This window comes from Alosa pseudoharengus, unplaced genomic scaffold, assembly GCF_046254945.1.
Source record: "Alosa pseudoharengus isolate Yale_2024_CS ecotype anadromous, Long Island Sound unplaced genomic scaffold, YU_APseudo_1.1 YU_APseudo_1.1_scf_10, whole genome shotgun sequence".
In the NCBI taxonomy this organism is placed as follows: domain Eukaryota; kingdom Metazoa; phylum Chordata; class Actinopteri; order Clupeiformes; family Clupeidae; genus Alosa; species Alosa pseudoharengus.
Genome location: NW_027468565.1, coordinates 12,958,064 through 12,982,900, shown reverse-complemented (window position 1 = coordinate 12,982,900; position 24,837 = coordinate 12,958,064). Strand labels below are relative to the sequence as shown.

The 24,837-nt window shown below is 42.4% G+C and overlaps 1 protein-coding gene across 1 annotated transcript; it reads left to right on the top strand.

Moving 5' to 3' along the window:
* Positions 1-421: 421 nt before the first annotated feature.
* Positions 422-23,765, top strand: LOC143100754 (phosphatidylserine synthase 2). The gene is made up of 13 exons (XM_076264196.1): positions 422-1,052; positions 1,446-1,720; positions 3,759-3,860; positions 9,466-9,548; positions 12,803-12,870; positions 14,081-14,215; positions 15,496-15,546; positions 15,767-15,880; positions 16,481-16,599; positions 18,644-18,758; positions 18,913-19,058; positions 19,345-19,530; positions 20,715-23,765. The coding sequence occupies exons 2-13, from the start codon at positions 1,476-1,478 to the stop codon at positions 20,881-20,883; spliced, it is 1,533 nt and encodes a 510-aa protein (XP_076120311.1). The 5' UTR covers positions 422-1,052; positions 1,446-1,475; the 3' UTR covers positions 20,884-23,765.
* The last annotated feature ends 1,072 nt before the right edge of the window (positions 23,766-24,837 follow it).

The window sequence follows — 24,837 nt, the reverse complement described above, 5'->3', positions numbered from 1 at the left end:
GTCTCTTGCTCCTAGTTGATACAACGTAGCTGACATTTCTGCGTAAGTTAGCTTGTTTACAAACATGTCTCTAATTAAAACGTCATAGGTTTCAATGTAGGACAGCCTAGGGGATAGGCCAAATGAAAAATTGAGGAAAGTGCCGATTTCACATTATTGTTGTGCGGATTTTGGATTGGATACAAAGTTTAATATCCAAAACAAAAACACGAGGAAATTTCCTATTTTGTTTTTAAAAAATACAGATATAAGGTCGTTTTTCGATTTTCAATTTTCGTTTCGAATTTGAAAATCAAATGAACAGAAGGTACACGGACCCACAAGAATAGGCTTCTTCAACTTTAAATATCCTTGGAACGGAAGAAACGGAAGTGACGAAATCCGTGCGCCGTCAAGATTTTTTTCATGACTGACAGCAAATTATCAGCCTGGCAACTGTACAATGTGTCTCTCACATGTACAATCTGTAGCCCAGAGCTGCAACTCAAACGTTCCAACGTGAGCCAGACTTGTGGTGCTGCAGTTTTCTGCTGGGCACCGGGCTACATTGTTAATGATTTCCCAAAAGTCGAAACGGATTATTACTGAAGTGGACAAAGTAATCGTGGGGCCATGCCAGTCGCATGCGTTCTCTGTCGTTAGCATGTTGAACTATCCTGTGCTAGCTAACTCGCTCTAGGATGGTTGTAATGTAAGTTAGCTAGTTACATTGTATGTCAGTGACTTAAGTAGCCAACCCGCTAACGAAAGTTATTAAAATATTGGAATGCTTGTCATAGAAATCGCAAAGATATGTGGTCTGTAAGCTAGCTAGAAAGTGACCTATCAAGTCAATGCCACACACCTCTGTGTTGCAACCTTTACGAATTGTTGTTGGCTTAACGAAAGTCGAAGGAGGTTTTGTAAGGAAGGCTGCCACGGCGCGATCTAAGCTGGGAAGGTAGCCGAGGTATCTCAGTTTACAAGTACCACAGGACAAGACACTGGATTGATGACTGGAATCATTTGTAACATTCAGTGGACATTTGCGTCTGTAGGATTTGTGTGAAGTGGTGAGTTGGTCGTAATCTTTCTCATAGTCCGTTTAACCTGAATTCCAAATAGACTGCTTAATAACGACTTGTAGCTAACACTGATTTTTGACAACACTGTATGATGGATAGTCAGCTCACTGATACTGCGAGTGAATTCTATTGTAAATCCAATGTTAACGTATTTTTATCGTCACACTCTTGTAGCCAGATGTATTTATCCAGGCTAGGCTAATATACGTGGTCTCACAAAACATGTCAATAATAAGCGTTCGTGCCGTTTCTACAAGGTCATGCTATAGTCTATGTGCCCTAATGTGAAATATGTTCTACTTAACGTTCAACCCGTTAGATCAGTTTTAATGAACGAGACACATCCAAAACACTAACAGAATAAAGTTTGGATGTTGGCAGCTTATCAGAGACCGTGTCAGCTAAGTGGTGATGGCGAAACCTGAGTCGAAAAGAGGTGCCATGGCCTTTGTCGCCGGAAGACCTGCTGCAACACCGGAGGACCAGGTCAACAACGGGTCACTTGATCCGTCACCGTCCTCCGGTTCTCACGACGCATCACATACCCCAGTGCCAGCCAGCAAGTCTAAATCTGGTAAACAGACGTCTAAGGAAAACCTGTCGCGGCGGACAACCGAGAGTGAAGTATTCGACGACGGGACCAACACATTTTTCTGGTAAGATGTGAAGATGTGGCCCCTGCAAGCATAGGCTGAATTCTTAAATTTCCCCTTGGGGATCAATAAAGTATCTATCTATCTATCTATCTATCTATCTATCTATCTATCTATGTTTACATCAGGTAGCTTATGATAGGATATTGCTTCTCTCACCTTTGAACGTTGATAAGTAAACAAGTTGATTATGGACGGTATTGATCCTATTCATTTGTTATCGTTATAGGTTATTGAACAGTTATAGGCTTTACAGAGGTCTGATGCTGTTGATTATGTGGGCATTTGCTTATTATCTCCATAGCATACAACTCTAATTTACTCTATGCCCTCTCAATCTCCCTAGTGTTTCTTGTGGAGGCACTGCAGGTAGCAGGTGGCTGTGATTGAAGTCTTGGTCTACTGTAGTTTGTTGGATTTGGGCTTTATGCACTAGGAATGTCCCTGTCTCCTTGACAGACAAGAACAATTTCACACAGGCAGCTGTATTCTGTGTGTTAGGCTAGACACATGACACAATGTTTTCCTACAAGATTTGTTCATGAGTTTGAACTGGTCTGGAATAGCACATAGCGCACCAAATGCAATTGAGTCTTGTAGTCTAACAGCAGACTTAGCTAGAGTTTAGTAGTCTACCTCTCATATTTGCATTGGACCAGTCATGTTGGGCATGGTTAGCTCTGTCTGTTAATTTCTGGGTCTCAGATACCGGAGAAGCTAAATATACCTCTATTCTACAGAGACATGGACAGTTAAGAGCCCCTCTCAACACTTGCATACTGGCCTAGTGTAGGTGTGGCTGCCTGGTCAGGTTAGTCAGGCTGCTGCTGTTTCAGTTGCTGTTTTTGCTGTCAGGCAACGGGTGCAGTGATAATTCTCACCAGATGAACAGGTTCCCAGCTACTGCTAGTGTCATCGGTTAGCCCTCCAAAGATTGCATTGTAAAACATACCTGCATTTATCAGCGTGAATAAGTGCTTGCATGCTTCATTAATATGGACACTTATAATCTCACCAAGGAGTAAAATGAGATAATATAGGGTCAAATGAATCTGCTCAGGATCATTCAAATCTAGTTAAACTTCAGACTTCAAATTTCTCCACCGCTATTTTGACTAGTCTCTCTTGTGCCTGTGTCCTCTTTGATTAACCATCATTGATTTGCTAACTGATGCAGTTGTTGTCCTTAGACTGTATGGGCTTATACAAATTAGTTTCAGGGTAGGTCCTAGCTATCAGCATGTGTGAATAAGGACTGGTGAGGTAGAGATGACCCTGAATGATAGCGCAGAATAACCCTGAAGCGCATTAATGATATACCACTCCGGGCCTGAAAACAGAGCAAATTAGAGATATGGCTGTTTGCATAGCCTTGCTTTTTGTGAAACATCCTATGATAGCAGTTGTCCTTCAAAAGCTGTAGACATAGAAGTAGGAGCTTTGAATGCCTTAATTATACAGGTATGCCTGAGTGTATCTGAGCCTAGCATTTCTTGTGTGTCTATGAAGTTTGAGCTAGGCTACCTGAGGTTATATAAATGACATAACCTGTGCTGAAGCCTGTTCTAATTTAGAAAGTAAGAATCTTACCCACCATTACCAGACAATCTATAGTTTTAGGCTTCTAAATATTAGTGTAAGTGTTTCAATGTTTTATCCTGCATGTGCATTAAAGAAGCACTTTTGTCCAAAGTGACAATAATAGGAAGCTTTGTCTTAATGGGTGAAGATAGAAGGAGAAATGTGTTTATTTTTTCCAATGTGAATGTTTGGAAAAAGAGCTTTAGTGTAAACAAAAGCTGATATCCACTGCAGATGTAGAGGAAATTAAGCCTGTACGATGTGAGTCTGTTGAAGGGCAGGACTGTTGCACTTAATCAAATGAAGTGGAAAGGTTTATATGCCACATCACCTGATTCTCTGCCTGTGATCTCTCTCCCTTTCCATCTCCCTTTCCATCTCTCTCTCTCTCTCTCTCTCTCTCTTTCTCTCTCTCCCTCTCTTCTCTCTTCTCTCTCCCTCTCTTCTCCTGACTCTGTAGGAGAGCACACACAGTCACGGTGCTGTTCATCCTCACCTGTGCCCTTGTGTACGTCACACTGCTGGAGGAGACACCACAGGACACGGCGTACAACACCAAAAGGTCAGATTTCACAGGGTCGTTTTCCACGTCCCCACAGTGTGATGGTCAATTTCAATTTCATTAATATTAATCTTCTGTCCAGTCAAAAAAGGAAGGCTACTTACAGGTTTATATTCAACATACCCGACAGCAGAACTGTTTTTTCGTTGCATCACTCTAACATTCTTATACATTAGAAAGTGTGTCTGCCTCGGCTACTTGCTGTTAATAGGCAATAGGGAGTTTAACAATATTTTCTATGTAATACAGAATATAGGCTTCCAGACCTGTCATTTAAGCGCATTTGTGCTGGAGGATTAAATGTTTGTTTAATTTTTAATCTGTTTTGTTGATCGCGCAAGCAAGATGTCTGTCAACTTCTTGCTCAGTATTTACATGGGTTGTGAATTATTTGCACTTGAAAAAATATATCACTTCTAATTTCTAAAGCTTTTAAAATATATTTCTTTTAGTTTATGTCACTGTCACGTATCCATTCTAAATAGGCCTACATTTTCATGTTGGTTAACGGTTAATAGTCAATAAAGAGTTTTGGCTATCGGTGACTAAAAAATAGGGTGGGGCTATTGTGCTTTTTACATACATATCTTGTTGGGGAGGGTAGGAAGTCTAGGATAGCAGTGCTAGTATAACCCCAAATACAGACTAGTTGTGGCCCAGTGGCCAGTTTTAGGTAGCCTGGAAAATCCAGACCCTGGTAATCTAGAAAGAGCATGCATGCATTTGAAAATCTCACTGCACACAATTGGATAACACTAGACCAATGCTTACTCTGAATGATTCCGGACTTCGACGCAATTGGATAACACTACAACCAATGTTTACTGACCTCCAATGTTGCAGCGCTGTTGTTGTCAGTTTAGAAGCCTCTGGCCCGCATATATCAGATACGCCAATTTGATTGGTTCCACGGGATGCAAGGGGTAAAAGTAACGTGCATCAATTGCTCATTGTCTCGCAGAGACAATTCCATTGTGCTCTTGCGAAAACTCTGGATTTCCCGGGTAAGTTTTAGGCCCAATTCCATCTGATTTTTTACCCATGTACCTAGGCCTTGCCCTTCCTTTTGCCTTTGCCATTTAAAACAAACAGGTAGGGTTTTTGACATATTTCCCTTATGGAATGGAACAGAAAACCTTTAATTGTAGGCTAGTCCTGCCTCTAGAAATGGCCAAGCCTACTTATTGTTGTACAAGTTGTATTGACCTTGTGTATAGTGTTTTTTTCCCCCTAAAATGTGTGTTATAATAAAAGTTTTATGATAAACAAAGATATTCTGATTGAGTGTAGTCCTGCATGTAGAAATGTCTACCCTGCACTGGTACCAGATGACCAGGGAAATGCAGGACAGGACTGCCGCTAGATTTTTTCAGAAGTCTACTGTCAATCATGAATTGCATTATCTATATGAAGTTCTAACATGGTGATTAGTGGTCGTTAATCATAATCCTGATCTCTAATTCCTTTGCATAATTAACTCGGATATTTTGATGGATTTTAAAATCTTTTGCATGGTTATTAGAAAAGTATACAAACATTTGTGGACTTCTTTCCATGCACAGGTTGCACTATTCCATCCATGTGTTTGTGAAGCTTTCTGGGAAAAAGCGTGTCTCTGAAAAATCTTCTTTTGAAGGGCCATGTAGTCCTAATACTTTGCCCCTACCCCTCTATCTCAAAGAGAATCGGGACACTCCTACCTAAAAAACAGGAGTTGGGCGAAGGCGAGAAATGGGTTGGGCCTTAGTCTCCTGTTAGTCTACAACGACAGGCCATATTCCTGTTTGGAAACCAACCAACAAGAGAGTTTTGGAAAGTTTTTGTTTCATTATATTTGGCTAGCGGTACATTTATGATTAGCCTGTGATGCTCACACAAGCAAAAATGTTGCTACTGAATGCATTTATCTCCTCTCCTGTCATCTTATTAGCACATGTCAAATTCATTCTGTGTTAAAAACTGTGGAATTCATAGAGCCCTTATATGTCATAATTATGATAACATTATGCAAAGCTGCCACATGTGAGCACACAAACACACTCATGCGTTTTCCAGAGTGGCTAGCGAGGCTTGTGTAGGGGGATATGTAGACAGATGGACAGTTCTGAGGATGGTTTTGTTCATTTGGTGGTTCCTGAAACCCATCCTCTCCTTTCCTCTGGTGTGCTGGTGGGCATGTGAGCCTTTCAAATCCACACTGTATAGTGCAGTGCCAGCAAGGGCCTCCTGGCCAGAGGAAGTGTGTGTGGGTGTAGCCCCGGCCAGAAATAGCCATGTGGATGGTGGAGGAGGCGACGTAGGTGGAGGTGTAGGTGGGTGGAAGTGTGAGGGGGGTTGTTCGGGCTGCACTCCATCTCCACTAACAGGATTTGCTTTGGTCAGCGTAACCCAGGCTCAGGATTACCAAGCCCACAGCCAGGCTCTGTCCTATGCTGCCTATGACCTCACCTGATCTAATCCCTCAGCTCTGTTTCCTCTGTTACTGCTCTCTCTCTCTCATTCTGTCCTTCTCTCTCTCTCTCTTTGTCTGTCTCTTTATTTCTCTGTTCCTGACCATACTCTCTCAATCTCCATCCCTCCCTCCCTCATAGACACATACACCTCTTGCATGTTACAATATAACCCCTGCTCACCCCTCAACTCAAGGACACTTAAAGGGATATTCCACCATTTGGGGAAATAGACTCATTTTCCACCTCCCCTTGAGTTAAACAATTTAATTTTACCTTTCCCTTCTCACTTTTAGCTCCAGTTCATTGAATCAGATTAGACCGTTTATAGCAGAGATGCTGACGGTCTAATCTGATTCAATGAGCTGGAGATGAAATTGTTACTGTCAGACTCAGAGAACGGCTGGATGAACTGGGGAAAGGTAAAACTCAATTGTTTATCTCAAGGCGGGGTGGAAAATGAGTGTATTTCCCCAAATGGTGGAATATCCCTTTAAGGGACATTGGCCTTTGTCTATCAGCATATTGCACTAAGGGTAAACAGGTAGAGATAGGCCTTATGTTCCCTGGCAGGATGTATAAAATATGTACCATTATTTTAAAGAAAACATGAGTGATCATAAAGAAAACTTTCTGCGTAAAACAGGCCTCCTGGCACTAAACAGGTCTCCTAACTGGCACTAAACAGCAACTGGCCTAAATGTTTTGATTCCTAGCATCATAATGCGTTACTATGCGTTGACTATGCGTTAACTTTGAAATCATTAGTCTAGCTTAACCATTCACGTTGATCAGGGAAACTTATTGAACCTTAGCAAACTCATAATAAACCACATTGGCAGTCAGGAAACAATGTTTGCAAACGTTGCTACTACTATTTACCACTGCCAATTTCAATTTCGAAAGTCATACCTCTTGCTGCAAATGCTTTGAGAGAGGCCGGACTAGGATCTCAGTGAGATGAAAATTAGTTGAAATACTAGGCGGGCGAGGCCTAGTTATCTCCCCCTAGTCACTCAAATCAAATAGGGCTACAAAAATGACAAGTCAACTAGACTGTAAAGAGCTTTGTAAAAGTGGTCTGAGAACAACTTAGAATGCATAGAATGTGAAGTGATAGAGTGGGTGAGAAAGAAAAAGATGGCCGTTTGCGACCAAAGCAGAGTTGGTGAAGGAGACTTTAAACTATACGTTATTGAAAAAAGCTGCAGTTTCTCTAACTGAAGCTATATCTTCACCTTGTGTCTGCTGTTGCTCACAACCTGCAGTTGAAGTGAATTGGGCGCTGGCTTCGGTCTTATAGTGTCCTATAATGATCCAACTACGGTCTGGAGTTTAAGTAGGAAAGGCTAACATACAGTATTTCTCAGGAAAAAATGCAGAATGCAACAGAACAAAATGCTACACAAATTAGACGTCCCTCCACAAAGTTTGTTTATATTTCCCCAACTAGCGGGGTGAAGTGTACACCAACACACTAGCTAGTAGCTATGCATAAGTACATACACTCAACAAATTGTATGCCACTTGCATAGAGTAGGTGAGCTATAGTTTCAATTGAGAACCATTTTTGCAAGGGTATTAGGCTGCAAAGATTCAACACAGATCCATAAATCTTGCTAGTTTTATGTTTTTGAAGTCAGTGGTAAAAGATCAAAATAAGCATAGCAACAGCACATAAAAGCATAGTGGCAGTTTCTTAAGGGTAGCGGCTACGCTACTGTGCTTTAGGGAAAACAGTGAAAATATTAGTATTAGGGCTGTCAATCGATTAAACATTTTTTTTTAATCTAATTAATTACATACTCTGTGATTAATTAATCTAAATTAATCCCATATATAATTTTTGCTGTGAAAGTATTTTAAATATTTAAATTCAAATGAATCATTGAATAATCAGCATTAGTGACATTAAAGTTCAAAAACTCTTTTATTATTATTGTCACTGTTCAAATAATTGCCATAATAATCTATGATATGACCTAATATGCTGAGGAAATAAATTCAAAGTGCTTCAAATTCAAATAAATTCAAAATAAAGTGCTTCGGGAAGAAGTTTTTTTTGCACATACAAGGCATTTCACAGGCCACAGATATAACCTAGGGGACACTATGAAAATAAATTAACACTCCCCTCAATAGAGTTGATGAACTCCGGTGATATGCAAATTCCTTGCTGCAGACATTGCAGAGGACTTTATTTTCAACACTTTATTTTTTATTAACACCATCAGGCCAATTTTTTTAAAGTAAATGTTCCAATCAATGATCCAGGCAGCATGTTTTTTTCTCTCTCCTTCATTTTACAGTCTAATTTTTACAGACTAGAACAGCTCGGGGGCAAAGGTCATACGGAATCAATTAATCTGCACTAATTTTTTTCTATTCAGTTATTTTTTCTCAAATTAATTAATCGAAATTAATCAGTTATTTTGACAGCCCTAATTAGTATATAATATATAATATTAGTATATAATATAAGTATATGAGCACAGTATCGGCCCAATATCGGTATTGATGCATCCCTAGTTATGAACACAGCTGTAAGTTCAAGCATATGGTTGACATTTCCCATAAGAACAAACAAAAATGATATTAACCCTATTACCCCCCCTCCCCCTCCCATTTAGACCACCAAACATCTTTTTCCTTCTTCAAACGTGCTTAAAGGTGCTCTAAGCAATTCTGGGTAACGTCACTTCTGTTGACTTTCAAACAAAACAGAGAGCTAGCTCGCTACTTCCTCCCCCTCCCTCACGTGCTGCTCCCGTGCAATTGAATTGAAACTCTCCTAAATGCGCATCTCGTCTGTGATTTGCTGGAAGAATTCGTTTTTATGGGCTAGGTTTGCCCAGGTTGTTTTTGTTGCCGTTTTTGAAGCCTGAGCTGTCCACAGAGATTGCGTTTTTTTACAGTGTACTCAGGACACAGACAGCTAGCGGTTGGTTAGGTGATGTTTGCAGTAAGTGACATAAAATGTTTTAGCCTAAAAAACGCGTGGCATCGCTTAGAGCACCTTTAAGTGACTACTTAACTATTTAAAACATGAATCAGATTTAGGTTTTACTTCTACTAGAATATGTTATTCCTCAAAAGATTATTTGTCCCAGTGTTCATTGCACATGTCTGATGGCTCTCTCTGATCTCCTCTCCAGGGGGATTATTGCCAGCATTCTGGTGTTCCTCTGTTTTGGAGTGACCCAAGCCAAGGATGGACCCTTCACCAGACCACACCCAGGTAGGATCCATCATCACTCCTGCATAGTGCTGGGCGGTATAACGGTTCACACCGTATACCGGTGTATATTTTCGTTATGATATGAATTTTTAATATACCGCCATACCGGTGTATTTGATTACACAACGTTTGGAACGCTGCGCCGGACTTTTTTCACATGCAGGCATGGTGCGACTGCGAGGCATAGTGAGGGTAAACACAAAACACCCTAAGTTTTTCCCCTGAAGTATGTATGACCCTTATATGTATGTCTGAAGTAAGTATGACCCTTAAGGCTTAATTTCTCCTGAGGTAAGGGGTTTATTTAAGGGTGTTGCACAGAATACCTTAAATTGTTTCTTTAGTTAAGGATAAAAGGGATACTGCATTGAAAGGGATTTACCATTCTATTGAGATTGTTCAACAGCTGTAACTAGCTGGCTAGTAGGTGATGTCTTTAGTTAGCAACCCCCCGAACACAGTGAAGTTTAATGATCTTATCATTCATCTCACCTTAAGAATATTCGCTGAAATTATCCAGGTAGCAAGTAAAACATGTTATAGACATAAACTGAACAATACTAGCTGGCTAGTTAGAAATGATCCTGACTGTCATCAGTGCACCAAAACAAACTTTTTTGTTAATGTTTTGCCTAGCGAACCGAACCGAAGCTCATGGCAGGCTAACAAGACATCCACATCCACATGAAGTTGTTAGCCTACCACTAACGTCATATAAACCACACAATAACAATAAGGCATGTTTCTGATAGGCCTATTTGACAAAGTAAGCATATTAGCAGAGAAGTTTTATTTTAAATTGTATAATTTTCAAAAAAGTATAATTACAATACTCAAAAAAGTATAATTATTGCAAGTTGCATTACTTTTTGTATTGGTTTTATACAAGATGTTCATGAAATGTGCACAGTTCTGTATTTTGACTGCAATTGTCTTTGCATTCTGATTAGATTCTTCATTAGAATCATGAGTGGCTCTTTGTAAACAGCATAATTTTCTGGGGCCATGCAAAACTGCATTACCACTAGTGTGGAGATAATAATACTTGTGCTTTGCCAAATGTGCAAGATGCCCATGCTGTAGGCACTAATGCTCCTCCACACTGTTATAGAAGTTGGGTTTGGAATTGATCACTAAAACAAGTTGGATAGGTTGGATACTTGGATAGGCCTTCTCCTCTTTAGCCCAGATGAGTCCATGATTTCCAAAAAGAATGGCACATTTTAATTGGTCTAACCACAGGACCCTCTTTCATGTTACCTCAGTCCATTTTAAACAAGCTCAGGCCCAGATAAGACGGTGGTATTTTCTGTATCGTGTCTCAATACAATTTGGGCTGTTACAATTTTGGCTGCAATTTTTGAATTCAGTATCAAACTGTGCACATAGACAATGTTTATCAGAGGTTGTCCTGAGCCCATACAATGACAGGTGTGGAAACAGGTCTGGTGTTGATGCAGTGCCATCCAATTTGTTTTTCAGCCCTTTCCTTTGTTTGCAAAGATTTCTCTGGATTCTCTGAATGTTTATAATATTATGTCCTGTAGATGATGAAGAAGCATTAAAATGACATTGCTTCATCATTTGTGCACACAGGTTTACACAGAGTGATGAATACCCCTACATCTTTACTTTTAAGAGATCCTGCCTTTCTGGGATGCTCTTTTTCATACCCAATCATGTTGCCAGTTACCCTAATTAGTTGAGAAACATTCCTCCTTGTGTTTTCTTTATCATTACAAACCTTTTCCAGCATTTTGTTATCCCTATCCCAACTTTTTTTGAAACATGTTGCTAGTATCAAATTCAAAACTAACATATATTTTCCATAAAATAGTCAAATTTGTCATTTTCAACATTTGATACGTCGTCTGTGTCCTTTTTGCAAGTAAATATGAGATTAAGAGATTTGCAGATTATTACATTCTGCTTTTATTCACATTTTACACAACGTCCCAATTTTTGGTGTTTTGGGTTGTAAGAAAGAGAGAGAACAGAGAGAGAGAGAGAGAGAATAGAGAGAACACAGAGAGAGAGAGCAGAGAGAGCAGAGAGAGAGCGAGAACAGACAGAGAGAGAGAAGAGAGAGAGAACAGAGAGATAGAGAGAACCAAGAGAGAGAAAGAAAGAGAGAGAGAGGTTGTGGTTTCTTGTGAAGCAGCCTCAGCTGAATCAGTTCCAGGAGCAGGATTGTGTTTGGCTGCAGAAACTGGGGCATTCACATATGTCTCCTAAGGTAGTGGCTTAGGGCGTCGGCGGAGGAGGAGAAGGTGGAGAGGTAGGGATGGGGTTCGGGGGAAAGGAATGGAGAGGAACTTCGTTTTTGTACTCGCTTAATTTTTCCTGTTTTGGGAACTCGCGTCACAGGAGCGGCATGAGTGGAATTTGATGTGTTGCGACACCCTTGGATTCCAGCACCCACCGCCCCATTATGGTGACACAGAGACGGCTGTTGTTTTCTTATTTAGTCCGGTGCCTCTTGACGATGTTGCAACTGTCACTCGACTGGTTCAGCAGGCCAAGCCAGTCTGTCTCTTTGCTGCCTCCCTTGGGAGTGGTTTCTCCCAGCTCTACCTGCCTGATCAGTGTTGCATGAAGGTGCTTATTATGCCACAGAATGGATAATTCTACACACAGATATCCATCAGTAATTTGCCACAAAGTGTCATCATGGACAAACTCTGGGAATGGATAAAAAGAGCAGAGCAGTTGGGTTAGTGCTCATGTATGGGAAAAGTAGTATTGGTAAGTGGAATTGACTTGAAAAGGGCCCACCAAAGAAAGCTTCCCTTCTGCCACCATAGAGACATGTAGTGGGCAAGACTTGTGTTTGGGTGTGAGACTCAAGCAGAGTGGACAGCTACAGACCATGAAGCTAAATGGCTACCTGTCCCTCTGGGCTTCTTATGCTTTGACCGAGATGCTTTCATTACAGTCGAGTTTACTCCCCCTGGCTGCTTTAGGTTTCTGGGAACACAGTCGAGGTGTAATTTGTTGCCTGGTGCTGTTGATCAGTGGTCCAATTTTAATTTTTATTTTATTTACATGAGAGTAACCATGGTTACTCTGAGCCCTTTAGGGTGTGTTAAACAATGAGAGGCTCTGTCGTGTGTGTGTGTGTGTGTGTGTGTGTGTGTGTGTGTGTGTGTGTGTGTGTGTGTGTGTGTGTGTGTGTGTGTGTGTGTGTGTGTGTGTGTGTGTGTGTGTGTGTGTGTGCAGTCCTCATCTTTGCTGCTCATGTGTTTCCCCTGCAGCCTACTGGCGGTTCTGGCTGTGCGTCACGGTGGTCTACGAACTCTTCCTCATCTTTATCCTTTTTCAGGTGAGCCAGATGACGATATAAATCACACAACCTTGGCACACACACACACACGCCGAGAGCACAAACTTTGCTTCTCTCTCAGCAGGCTGTTTCCTCTGCAGTTTGCTCTCGGTTGACACACACTCACGCTCGCTCCCTCCCTCTGAAAACATTCACCACCTTGTAATCAAACTTACCCCACTAAGTAATGAAAAGCACACACACACACACACACAAAAACACACAAACACACAGAGGCCCTAATCAAAAGCGATCTCATGAATGGCTGCTTATTGTGAAAGGCCCGCTGAAAGGCTGCACAGCATTATTAATCACTGGGCTGTTGTTTTGAACCGCTGAGGAGTGCTCGACGGGAGTGTACTGCAGACTGGAGGCAGCCTCGTCAGCCTTGTGTTGTGTCCTCGGTCAGGCGCCGTGAAGCAAAAGAGGCCCCCCTCTCCCACAAAGGGCCTCGCAACTGGACCCTCAACAGATCTTGTAAACCCCCGCCAGTTACATCTTATTTGAAATGACCATATGACAGGTCAACGATTAATTTATGGAACACAGATGGTTCCATTCAGAAGGTGACATGTCCATTCATGATGCATTAATAGTCAACTATCTTGTTATGCTAAATAGCATTGTTGGAGTGCATGGCGTGAATGCTATGGCTCCCTGTTAAGAGGCAGCCCTATCATGTTAAATTACCACAGACATGACAATTACAAACCAGGACAATGTCACACTAATGATGCCGTCTCAGGAGTTTTGTAAGATGATATTCCCCATCTGTGGGAGGGAAAAGTAGTCGGTTAATGACCCTTTTGTTCCTCCAGACAACCAACTCTAAATTCCTCTTTATATTCCCCCCTCCCCCCCCCCCACACACACACACACACACACACACACTCCACCTCACCCACCCTTCAGGGTTTTTCCTGCTTACAAATGATTTTGACAGTCACCAAAGCAAAAATGTCACTTCCGTCATAATGTAATTTGCAATGTTTTTATAATGCCTCTCTGTTTCAACTACACAGGTCTTTTTGTGGCCACTGTTAAGTATGTGTGAGACAGGGAGAAAGTGGACATCTGTTGCGTTAGAAAGTTCATTTTGTCCTCACCCTAGATGTGTTGTTGAGTAAGTCAGCAGTCACAGCTGCTCTGAGTAAACCAGACCAAAGGTTTTTTATTTTGGAGCAAATCCTCTTTGCGTTTCTTTGGCTAGACGGTGCACGACGGACGGCAGTTCATGAAGTACATCGATCCCAAGCTGGGCGTGCCTTTGCCGGAGAGGGACTATGGCGGCAACTGCCATGTCTATGATCCGGACAACACCACCGACCCCTTCCACAACCTCTGGGTAAGGTAGTGCATCTGCTATAGCAACCACAGCTTTCATCACCAGTGACCTTTGGCCATACATGCCATTGCATATCCTTTATAAGGAACCTGACAGCTCAACGACCTCTAAATATTACCACACTCAGTTAATAATAAAGCCCTAAGCTGATGGAGTGGCTGATTCTTAACCAATCAAAACAATCAAACCACCGAAGGTGAAAGGTCTTGCTGTAGAGGTGGAAGAAGAAGAAGAGCTGTTGGGCTTGTTTTTTGTTCGTTTTCATCACCTCCGTTCCTCTGTTCCCATCCCTAATGTAATGTGCCTGTGGCCTGATGAGGCTCTGGGGAGCATGAAGTTGCACTTGCCTCCCTCAGCGTGTCTCCCCACCTCCACGGTACTCTCACCGGACTGCGTGTAGAGTGCTCTCCCCTGCCCTATCCTCCCCCACCCCCTCCTTGCTGTGTATGTCATGCCATCTGCTTCAGTCTTAATGGCTGTTGTTTTCTTAAGCTCCGTTTTGCCCTTGCGATTCTGTCTGTGAGGTGATTTTGTGTCTGGGGAGGGTGGGGTTGGTGAGGTGAAGTTTTCTAAGCTCTTGCTGGCTCTGGGATGCGTCAGCCTTGTTGAATCCCCTGTGGGAGGCCAAGGCTCCGGTCCAAATATCTTTCTTTTCCCTTTCAAATCTCCTTCAGTTGTTTTCTATATTCGTTTTCTTCTCTCACTCGTTCCCTCATTCTTGTTCTCTGCACATGTCGTTCTCTCTCCCTCCCGGTCACATTCTCTCTCTCTCTCTCTCTCTCTCTCTCTCTCTCTCTCTCTCTCTCTCTCTCTCTCTCTCTCTCTCTCTCTCTCTCCCCCTCCCTCCTTGTTTGTGTACGTGCTGTCTGTGAACTGCTCTAGTTAGCCAAGCGTCACAGCACAAACATGGCAGCACTCCCTACCACACCACTCTCCCATTCTTCTCCAAAAACACATCCTTTAAAGCCCCCAAGTTACCCAAACAAGACAGGTGGTCATTGTTATTTATTTATATAATCCGACACCTCTACAAGTTTTGGGATTCGTTTTTACAATATGGCCCCAGATTGTTTATACTGGATAAGTCAACTGCTTTTCCTATTACCAGGTCTTTAGAAAGCCTGGTGTAGATTTTGTCCTTGGTCTTCTGTGACACTGGCTTGTATTGAGTTACTCTAATGGCTGTGGTCCTACTGCAGTGGTGCTTGGGGACAGTGCGGTCCTCTGCTGACATGCAGACCTACTGGCTCAAACTCTTTACGTGCGCTCCTTCCTAACAGGACAAGATGGATGGCTTCGTTCCGGCACATTTCCTTGGCTGGTACATTAAGGTAGGCGAGACTACCCCACTCCCAATGAACTCTTATCCTTATTTCGTTTCTGTGCAATCCCTGGCATCATATCTTTTAGATAGCCTGAAGAAGGCCGTGATGCGATTAATGAGGTTGTCATAAAATAAATGTCACCTCAGCCATATTTCCTGGAAAAGTTAGTTTAAGAAAGAACACACTCTTTTGACAGTGCATGTGACTGTGTATGTTGCTTATGCAGACCCTGATGATCCGAGACTGGTGGATGTGCATGATCATCAGTGTCATGTTTGAGTTCCTGGAGTACAGCTTGGAGCATCAGCTGCCCAACTTCTCTGAATGCTGGTGGGATCATGTAAGTAGTATGTGAAAATGTACCAGAAGGATGTATTCATACCATCCATAGTGGTGGGGAGTATGAGGGAATTTGTTTTTCAGCTGAAACTTAAATCTACATTCTCGAGCCAAGGGTAAATTTGGGAATTTGGCTGGCATGGTCTTATTCCTGGAGTGACAGTCAGAACAACATCATACACACACACACACACATATAGACTCCTCTTAGGCTGTAAATTGACTAAGCTCAACACTAGTTCAACTGCTCACTTCAACATGAAACACAAAGCTCTTTAATTCACAGCATCGCAGCTCAGTGTTGAGATTACAATATGTTACTGTTGATTTCTCACTTTGGTGCTTCCTCCAAGGCAGTGCAAAGCCTTTGAAGGCTCCTCACAACACAAACAGAGTAGACATAAGAACTCAAAGCTAAAGAAAGAGGATTTGAATGAAAGCTGAAGGAAACAGAAAACTCCACTCAGGGAACTTGAGGGGGCAGCAAAGCGAGTTGGTTTTAAAAGACAAGACATCTTCTCTCCAATTAGAATTGCATATTCTCTGTCTGTGGTCTTCTACCTTCTTCATACTTGCTTTCCATCCTTGTCGTTATCTGTAGTGGATAATGGATGTGTTGGTGTGCAATGGCCTGGGAATCTACTGTGGGATGAAAACGCTGGGCTGGCTCTCTATGAAGCCGTACCAGTGGCAGGGACTGTGGAACATCCCCACATACAAGTAAGAATCTCCTCCCCAGCTTTCCCCCGTGCTTCTTTTCTAAGGGTGTCACGATTTCGATTTTATATCGAAATCGGTCGAAATTACATCTCAATCTCGAACTTCAAACTTAAAAGTAGAATCGACGATGCAGCCACACCCTCAATGTCACGTCCAGCATGTATGCCAAGACGCAAAAAACACACACGCACGTGCTGAATTGCAGCGTCAACACTCCTCTAATTTTAGGCTGCAGCCAGTTAAAATATACACATCAACCTACCGAAATCAAAGCCCCTCTTGCTACTTTGAAATCACCGGTGTGGAAGTATTCATTCATCCATTTACGTCAATTAAAACTTACTTAGCCTAGTCTACTCAACTTAGCAAGTGAAAAGGTGATCTAGTTACAGTCCAAAGTTACTTTAAGGCTTAAAATGCACATTGATAAGAACATGATCGATCCATGAACACTAACCTTGGGTCTCTTCGGAGTGTGCTGAAACAATCAAATTATCATTCTGTGTTGTTTCATTTTACTATTTTCTCCCTTGCCCCTGTTGCTCTTGGGTGCTCCTTGTTGGTGCCCCCCCCCCCCCCCCAATCCCAATCCTCCCCTACCTTTCTTATGCAGCCCTTGCCACTTAATCTACTAAACCCCTCTTCTACTGCACTTTTTTACCCCCCCCCCCCCCCCCCCATAAATGCACAAATAGGCTGACACCAGACATAATTTCACTGCATTTCTTACTTCCAGTAACTATATGCATGTGACAATAAACTTCCTTGTATCCTTGTATGTTCACGTCTCTGTTTTAGCCTAATGCTAGTTATGTCAGAGAATGTCTAATAAGGGGAGAACAGCCACTCTCGGGAAACTTCCGGTTTCTGAACTGGTTGCAGTTCCTTTTCTGGTTCCACATGAATAAGTGCAGAATAAATGGAGGTCTATGGAGCTGTACCCCTCAAATCCACTTTTCTCGGGATATCATTTTTTGGCCAGAAATTTGAATGTTGCATGCGAAAGAGGGGGCAGAGAAAATACACACCGCTGAGTATTATATTTTTTGAGTCACTTATTTGTTCTAAAAAGCCTTTCAAATGTGTCTGACGGCATTCATTAGCAGAAAGCTAGTGAGTTGTGGGCAACAACGACCCAACCTGTAAGAAATCGAAAGGACGTAAGTACTCGTTCATTCAATATTTGACCTATAATCCATATTGATCTTGCAGAAACCACAATCCAATCTTTTGATTTTTCAATGACAACCAGGTGAAAGAGACACATTTAGCCGTCTAGCTTCATAGTCCCCCATTGTTTTTGCACTTATTCGTGATCGCCCCTAGCGGAACTGCAACAGATTGCAGGTACAATGGAGTTAATAGGGAGTGATCCGGCTCTCCGTAAACAGGCTCTGGTTCTGTTTACATTACAACCTCGCGGTTGGAACGGTTTCAAAATAAAAGCCCCCCGAAACAGAAAAGGAAAAGGCCAAAAAGAGTAAATAACATATAAGGAATGCATTAATAGTAATATAAAAAAAAAGATAGAAAATCGAATCAAATCGCGACTTTAAAATCGAAAATTACATCGAATCGAGGATTTGGAGAATCGTGACGCCCCAATTCTTTTCACATAGGAAGGAACATATCTGATTTTTTAGATATGTCTGGAATCTTATATAGTGACTGTTAAAGCTGTTGTGAGATGTTAACAAAGAGGAAAAACATCCCGGCTGAAGTTGTCTGAAAAGGCCTGTGCTGATTTAGTGAGGTCCCTGCGGTGTGATTTTTTTCAGATTGCTTTCACGACTCACCCCCCACCCCCACCCATTCCCAGTGTTCTATTCTGAGCGGCACATTTCAACGGCTTTTCAAATTGCAGCTGCCCTCGATCTAAGAATGTTTTTTCCTCACATGCAGATTTGCTATGAGTCAGGAGTCAGTTGTCATTTTGGCAGTGATTTCATTACGCTGTCAAATGACTGACTGCTAAACAGCATCTATTGTTGAAATTGTTTATCTGATTACCAGTACTTATCTGTGAGTGTGTGTTTCTCCACAGAGGGAAGATCAAGCGTATAGCCTTTCAGTTCACACCCTACAGCTGGGTAAAATTTGAGTGGAAGCCTGCATCAAACCTTCGTCGCTGGCTAGCAGTACTTGGCATCATTTTCATGGTAAATCCACACACACACACACACACACACACACACACACACACACACACACACACACACACACACACACACACACGATTACAAATAACTCTTTCCCGCTCATGTTGTTGTTGTACGGCATAACTCTTTGCCTTTCCCTTGTGTGTCTATGTAGTTCCTGCTGGCCGAGCTCAACACCTTCTACCTGAAGTTCGTGCTGTGGATGCCTCCGGAGCACTACCTGGTGTTGCTGCGCCTGGTGTTCTTCGTCAACGTGGGTGGGGTGGCCATGAGGGAGATCTACGACTTCATGGATGACCCGTAAGTGTGGGGCTGGGTGACATGCTTGGTGTTTGTAATATAATGAAATACAAGGGTGACTAGCCTGTCTCCAGTCTGTGGTACACTCCCGTAGAGCTAAGCGCTCCTCAGCAGGTCAACACAACAGTCCCATAATTGCTCTGTTGTGAAAGGCTCACTGAAAGGCTGCACAGCATCTCTTTCTCTCTCTCTCTCTCTCTCTCTCTCTCTCTCTAAAAAGTGTGTTAAAACGATTCGTTGGGCTTGAGCATTATGGAGTGTTCTCAGTTATCCTTTATCCTTTCAGGAAGTTCCATAAAAAGCTGGGCCAGCAGGCATGGCTGGTGGCGGCCATCACTGTCACCGAGTTCCTCATTGTGGTGAAGTACGACCTCCACACCATCACACTTCCCATCCCCTTCATCGTCACGCAGTGTTGGATCCTGGGGATTGTCATCATCTTCACCTGGACACTGTGGCGCTTCTTTATCCGGTAAGCAAGCCCCCCCCCCCTTCTGTTCTGGGCTTTGGCAATCACCCATAGCTGCCCTCCACCTTCTCTTTCAGTTTGTCTTTGTCTGTAGCAGCAAGTGTTCTAATTAGGCAGATTAAGATTCATTTGTCTTATTATACACTGGTGGCCCACCCAGATTGAGGCCATTGCAATGCTCCCTGTGTGATTTGAACAGCATCACTTCAGCTTACATACCACCCATGCACAGGCTACCTCCAGGGTGCACGCTTTAAGAATCGAGCCTTTTAAATTTTCGTTTCAGTAGATGCGCTTGATTCATCCCTGTTGCTGGGACTTTTGGCTTCCTCTTTTGGTCCGGTTTGTCTTTTTCCACTCTCGTCCTCTGTGACCGAGGGAGTGCCAGCCCTGCATGTTAAAGCTTGTGGTCTGTTTTCTTCTCCTGTATCCACCCCTCCCTCCCTCCCTTCCTCCATCCCTCTCTCCCTCCCTTCCTCCGTCCGTCCTTCCTTCCTTCCTGCGCTCAGCGGCAATGTCCATGTGCAGTAAGGTAGGTGTGGGGAGGCTGTGTGGCTCCCCCTGCTGCAGTGGCGCTCGCTTGTCATTTCTCACTCTGTCTCCTCAGGCCAAAGAAATCATCCTGCATGCTCTCTGACCTTTTCCCATCAGCTCTTTCCTGTTTATGTTTTGGTCTAATTTTAACAGGGCTTTCATCCCCCTCGGCACCAAGTTTGAACCCTGACATGTGACCACGCTTGCAGAAATACACAATTCACACTATTCACAGTAAATCACAAGTCACTATGCTGAAGAGTGAATAACTGACATCCCTTCATCTGTCAGTCAGCACATTGGCTCCTCCCACTTTTAGGCTTTCATGTCTGCCATTGTGGTGTGTTTGTCTGACTGCCCATGACACAGCCTCTTTAACTCACAGGGCACATTCACACACACTCTGTGTATGGGCCATAACTTAACCACTGATTGATCTGCTGGTACTAAAGCAACAAAGCACTAGTAAGCACCCTAGCATTTTCTTAATTCTTTAACTTCCCTGTCTTTTTTCAGGTGCAAACTGTTTTCACTGGTCACTACTACCAGACTGACTTGCTCACTCAATTTCATCTCTGTTTTATGCTGTGTCTGTGACTGGCTATGTTCTACCCCTCTGATTGTGTGTGTGTGTGTGTGTGTTCCCATATTAGAGACATCACGCTACGCTACAAGGAGACCCGCCGGCGCAAACAAGAAGGCACAGGGGAGCGGGAACGACACCTTGGAAACAGTAACAACGGTAACGGTAGCCCAGCAACCACGTCTGGACGCAGCAAACTCAACGGCAGCACAGAGGCAGTGAGGCAGAGGAAGTCCTGAGGGGGCCCCGGCAAGGGATCACACTACCCCACACTGCACTGTGTCTGGGAAGGATGGAGGGACTGGTGGGTGAAGGGGTGGAAAGGTGGATGAAATGGGGACAGATGGATGGAAGGCAGAAGCACTCAAGCTTCTGCTGCTGCTGTTGCTGCTGCCGCTGCCATTCCCACATTCAGAAACCCCACTAACATCATCCTGTCCAGGGTGTAGGTGGGCTGCTGTGTGTATGTGTGTGTGTGTGTGTGTGTTTGTGTGTGTGTGTGTGTGTGTGTGTATGTATGTGTGTGTTACTCCAAAACAGTCATTCCAATGTTGGCTTGTCACTGTTAACACTATTTACAGAGGTTAACCAACCCAGAGTTATGGTGGGGGGAGGTGAGGTTGTGGTTTTAATGAAGCGGGGATGTGGTGAGGTGGATTCATAGGGAACATAGCCGGGTGTCAATTATTGTGGATATGTGAACACGCAAGAAATCATTACCTCTTAATTTTTCAAAGATTGGGAAAAAACAGTGTGAGGTCTGTGTCTGTGTCTGTGTGTGCGTGTGTGCGTGTGTGTGTGTGTGTGCGTGTGTGTGTGTGCGTGCGTGCGTGCATGTGTGTGCATACATACGCACCCATTTGTGAAAGCTGACTTGAAATGATACAGTGAGTGTATGTTTGGGGGTTAACTGGAGTAACGGCATATAAAGCTTGATACATGCAAACAATGGCCATTTCTCACTAGCATTTCTTGGCTAGCAAGACTAATTGCAGTATCCTTGCCAATGCAGATGTAGTCGTAAGCCATATGTCACGCACATCTGACTAGCATTTAGGTAAGTGAACCAAATCTCTAATCCATACTCAAAGTCAATGAGGCTGACTGCAATGCATCACCTAATCTAATATATTTTTAGACTCTGTGAGAAGTGGCCATTGTAAGCCCTGTGAGTGGACGAGTCTCTGGATGAAGATGTTTCCCTCCCTTCTCTTTGCCTTAAGAGATGTGTGGTGCGCAACTTTGATGGAAGCTCTGATGTACACTACCGGTCAAAAGTTTGGGGTCACTTTTGGGGAGAAATTTCCATTCCATTCCATTATAGACCGAATACCAGCTGAGATCAGTTGCTTTGTTTTTGTTTTTTTTAAATCAGGGCAGCAGTTTTCAGATTACATAATGTGCATATATGGAGTGGTATTCTGTCTATAATGGAGTGGAATGGAGATTTCTAACTGACCCCAAACTTTTGACCGGTAGTGTATGTTTTCTTTTTCCATTGCACTTAAATGTCATTAGGGTTTAATAGAAGGACTTTCTGCTGCTATGCAATAATGAAGGTTCACTACCATGGTTTTTGTTCCCAATGGAGATCATGGGATAGTTCTGTCAGGCTTAGTTTCTAAGAATGGCAATGCCTTTCCTTAACATACAATGCAAGTCTCTAAGACATGTTTGGAGTCAGAACTAAATTGGGTTTGCTTGTTAGTTATTGTCTTAAATAACAAACATCAATGTTTTACTAAAAGGTGAAAAAAGAGTCTGATTGTCTCAATGGGTCTTAACTTAAATGAGAGATTGACACTGGTTTCGTTCCTCTGTGTCTGTTGATGGAGAAGTTTGCCGTCAAAGCCTCACTATCCCACAATGCCCATGGGTGCCAGCACTACTTAGCAACATGTTCTTTACACTCATTGCCTCCTGCAGCAGAAAGCAGAATAACTTAAATGTAATCTGAAATATACTGCATAGTTAGTATTTCATGATATAGATATGTATAGTGTTGTTTTAGTAATTTCTTTTTTCATCCATTTCTAATGCAAAATCACTGAATTTAGGATGGTATTACAAAACTGACATAGTCCTGCAGTTGTCTGCATAGTTCTTTAAATTCTCGTCACTGTTATCAGTAAACCCCTACCAGTACCACTAGATGGGACAATCACGCTAACTTGAGACTTGAATTGTTCCTATAAAGAGTTGGAAGGCAAACCCTCACATAATGTACAGTTATCGGGTTACATGTACAGTTACATGGGTCTGATCATGGGGATATCTTTTTCAAAAGAGAGTGCTGTAAGCCCCTCACCCGCATCCCCATCACCACCCAAAGATCTGGATTTGTATGCTGAAGCCATATGTTTAGACATCACTGCTCATATGTTACTGTTCCTGTCTGTTGTCTTTTTAAGATCACCAAACCAGGAAGTATTCGGAAATCACAAGCCATTGGCCATTGTAAATGCTGTCTGTATGCCATATTAGTGGTTGGCATTAATGTTTGAATGCACACACCTGTAAGGAAAAAAGAGACAAAAGCAGTAACCAAAATAGTTATTTTCCAGTGTATGTGTAGTAATTGCAGTTGTGCATCAAGTCACTTATGATGTGACTTTATAGGATGTGTGTTCCAACCACACCAAAAAATAAAAGGCATCACAAATGCTGATGTCTAAGGGAACTTGTGTATATCTCACTGATAACATGGAGTCGGAGAGCTGGGTCCATTGTACTGGTTTGCTGTTCGTAAATGGTTTTGTATGAATGTTTCCACCTGCTTCCATCACTGAGTAAAATGTGGTTCCAGGGAACCATTGCCCTGGCATCTAGAGATATTGTGCAGATTGTCCAAAATGGCCTCTTCATGTGGTCTAGTCAACACTCGATGCCATTATAATTATTGTGAATGTACAAAAGCAGATCTTGATGTTTTGCAGAAGAGAGCTACATGTTATTCAAATGCCAATTTATTGTCAACAATCCCAAATTTTGTTCTAATGCCGAAAATTTGTTTTTAGTATCCAGTACAATGTGTGGCTATAACATAGCATGGGAACAATCCAAATGTATTTTAAGTTGATGCTTTTTTTGTTCAATAAAAAGAAGGGGTCCTCTTGGGAAATGGCCTATGTCTTTGAAATACCTTTGAAATATCTTATCTGTCTTGGCTCTGGAGCAAACCATTTGACTGATGAGAAAATTCTTAATGGCCTCGGCATTAGTGGTATTTTTTGTTGTTGTTGTTGTTGTAACTTTTAGAATATCTGTACCTTCACTTATTATTTCCTAATATGAAAAAAACATTTAAAAAAACAGTTTTGAAATGAAGTGCTCTCATGTTGTAGCAATAAGCTTGCATGCTGAGGATACGATATAGCCTACAGACTGGAATCGAGCACAAGTGTAAGTTCATTGAGCGTCCAGCCTAGTCCACGCGAGGGCAGTGTAGGCCTATCCCTATTTTGTGTCAGTAGACCTCTAAACCTTGATCATTGATCTCATTCGAACGGTATATGAACTGTTATATTGGATACCAATGTTGGATATCATTAATAATGACACGGACCACATACCATTTCATAATGTTTATAAAAGTGACAGACACATTTGAGAAATGTATTTGATTTGTACTTTTCGTCATTCGTTTATTCAGACTGAGTGAGCCAAAGCAAGAATTGTCATCGGGTCAAATGTGACCCTATGCTGTGACTGATAAACAAATTAAAAGGGTCAAATGTGACACTATGCTGCTGTGATTGATAAGGTGGGCACATGATGACGGGCCATTATGATCGTAAAAAAACATGGGCTGTTAGCCTGGGTGTTGTTGTAGCCTAGGCTAAAACTGCCTAGGCTACTTTTGCACAAAAAGAGCACTTATCGCTTGTTAACAGTTGATTTCATAATATATATTAAAAAACAGAGCCGGACAGTAACGGAGTACATTTACTTGAGCACTTGAGTATAATTTTGAGGGATCTGTACTTTACTCGAGTATCATTTTTGGGCAGTAGGCTACTCACTTTACTCAAGTACAACAGGCAAATGTTGTACTCTTTACTCCACTACATTTCTATTCATAACCGTGAGTACCCGTTACTACTTCTAAAAAAAAGGAAAAAAGAAAAATCTCGGAAACCCTCAATTTGTTGTTTCCCTCTCAAACGTGATTGGATTGTGCAGGCGACACTGAT